The 2,549-nt window shown below is 40.7% G+C and overlaps 1 protein-coding gene across 1 annotated transcript; it reads left to right on the forward strand.

Annotated features, from left to right (window-relative positions):
* The first annotated feature begins 389 nt into the window (after positions 1-389).
* Positions 390-1,301, forward strand: LOC129680811 (taste receptor type 2 member 3-like). Its single transcript, XM_055612563.1, has one exon. It carries the CDS (start codon positions 390-392, stop codon positions 1,299-1,301), a length of 912 nt encoding a protein of 303 aa, XP_055468538.1.
* Positions 1,302-2,549: the final 1,248 nt, after the last annotated feature.

Here is a 2,549-nt window from a genome sequence, read left to right on the forward strand (position 1 = left end):
CCTTGGGGCTGTTGTTTTTGGCACTAGGAAAAAAAAAAAAAGAAAGACAAAAACTTAATAGCAGTCGTCAAAATGAAACATCCTCACAATCAGATTTTTTTTTTTTTTTTTAACAAGACTGAATTAGAAAACAGAAATTAGTTCAACATGGCAGTTCTTTTCTGAGGATATAACTGGATGAGGTAGTAATCATTCAAATGTTTGGATTTGCCTTCTCAGTTTCACGTGATGAGCACTGGAGTGAAAAGGTCGTCTGTTTTTCTTTCCTATAGGAAGCCATGCATAACGCTCCACTACAATCCAGAGACTGGCATCCAGCCAAGTTTCTCAGGACTCTGTGATCCTGTACACAGGACCTGAGATCATCCAGAGAAACGCTGCAGTTCATCATGACCTTCTCTTTCCCAGCTATTTCTCACATAATCATCATGACAGCAGAGTTCCTCATAGGGACTGCCGGGAACGGATTCCTTATCACTGTGAATGGCTATGACTTGGTCAAGAGCAGAAAGCTCCTGGTACTGCAGAGCCTCTTGGTGTGCACAGGCCTGTCCAGACTTGGGCTGCTGCTGATGCTCATGACTCAGAGTTTCTTCTCTGTGTTCTTTCCATATGCTTATGAGGAAAACATTTATGGTGCAAAGGTAATGTTTGTCTGGATGTTCTTCAGTTCAATTGGCCTCTGGTTTGCTACCTGTCTTTCTGTCTTTTACTGCCTGAAGATTTCAGGCTTCACTCAGGCCTGGTTTCTTTGGCTGAAATTCAGGATTTCAAAGCTTATATTTTGGCTGCTTCTGGGCAGCTTCCTGGCCTCTTTGGGTACTGCAACAGTTTGTATGGAGGTAGGCTTCCCTTTAACTGAGGATGGGTATGTCCTGGAAGAAACAAAGCTAAATATTAGCTATGGCAACTTAGTGAAAGACAATGACTTGCTCCTTGTAAACCTGGTCTTACTTCTTCCCCTTTCTGTGTTCGTGATGTGTGCATCTATGTTATCCATCTCTCTTTACAAGCATATGCACCGGCTAAAAAGCAGAACCCAGAAGCTGTCAAATTTCCAAGCAGAAGCCCACATAAATGCATTAAAAACAGTGACCACGTTCTTCTGTTTCTTTGTTTCTTACTTTGCTGCCTTCATGGCAAACATGACATTTAGAATTCCCTACAGAAGTCATCAATTCTTTGTCGTGAAGGAAGTCATGGCGGCATATCCTGCCGGCCATTCAGTCATAATCATCTTAAGTAATTCTAAGTTCAAAGACCTATTCAGGAGAATGATCTGCCTGAAGAAGAAAGAGTGAGGAGGAGACTGTCTGTTTTCCTGATATGGATCCAGTGAACTCTCTTGTTTTCTGGGCCCTCTCTTCTGGCCGTTTCCTCCCAGGCTGTATCTAGGACATGTGAGACAATCATTGAATCTTGGATGGATAGGATATCAGTCTTCCATGAACTGTGTACTTAAAATATTGTGATTTATATTAAGAAGTATTAATTTTCATGAACAACCAACTTTGTTTTAGAAATTAGAGCAAGGCTTAAGACGTCTTTGGGTAAATCAATATTTGAATTCTATTGTCTGTCTTTCCAGGAAATAAGGTAAAACAGCTGCATTAAGTTCAAGACTTGATAGATCATAAAAAAAATGGTCTTTTGGTACACTTAACAGTTTTAAAATAGGTTCATTAGCAAAATGCAAACGGCATGATAATACTCTCATAACTCTGACACTATCACAGAGATGCCATGACTGTCCTGGATAATAGGGTAACGTCTCATCCACTTTTGGCCTCAGGTGGATGACAGCAAGAGAGGGTCAGGTGACACTTGAGCCAGCCTACAAACAAAACAAAACAAGACAAAAACAAGAACAGACAAGGTTCTCTGTTTTTGTTTTCTCTTTAACAAAACGAAGATGTATTTTTCAACCTCCTGGAATATCAAACTCATTTCCAGAGAGAGACTATGGGGGAGATTGCTGAATGGAACATCTCAGAAGGAAGCGCCCCCTCTAGGGACCTCACCTGATCCCTGACTGAGATTTTGACTGGGTACAGTAGCAGGAAACAGATCAGAGACTGAAGGGACAAAGTTGGGATTTGAGGAGGAAAAATAATTTTTGAAACATCTCCCATTGCTTGGAATACCAGTTCAAATCTGAGAAATCCTCTTTGACTCCTAAACCGAAACAAGATGTCTTACTTTACTTATAACAAATTATAATTAAAAGTGACTGAAAGTTGCTGGGACAAAGAAAAACTCAGATAGATATGTATATGCACAATGGTTTACTACCAGATAATAGGTTCAAAATATGCTAACAATGTTTTTGCTGTTCTCTGAAGAAAAGTTTCTCATATTTGAACAAACACTGCTCTCACTCAGGACATTTGTGTATAGTCACATTGCTGCTCCCAGCATGACATTGGGCTCACTGGAGACATTTGTGTGAGGTCATGTTGCTGGTCCCAACATGAGAGCCTCTGATTCAATGATCAGGAAGTACCTCATATTAGCAGTGCTCACAAGTCCCTGCCTGTGGCTTGGGGACA

This window comes from Psammomys obesus, unplaced genomic scaffold (genome assembly GCF_907164565.1).
Source record: "Psammomys obesus unplaced genomic scaffold, mPsaObe1.curated_primary_1811, whole genome shotgun sequence".
Classification (NCBI taxonomy): domain Eukaryota; kingdom Metazoa; phylum Chordata; class Mammalia; order Rodentia; family Muridae; genus Psammomys; species Psammomys obesus.

Bases quoted from the DNA above. Each gene is read 5' to 3' on its own strand.
- LOC129680811 (XM_055612563.1), top strand. From the start codon at position 390: ATGACCTTCTCTTTCCCAGCTATTTCTCACATAATCATCATGACAGCA.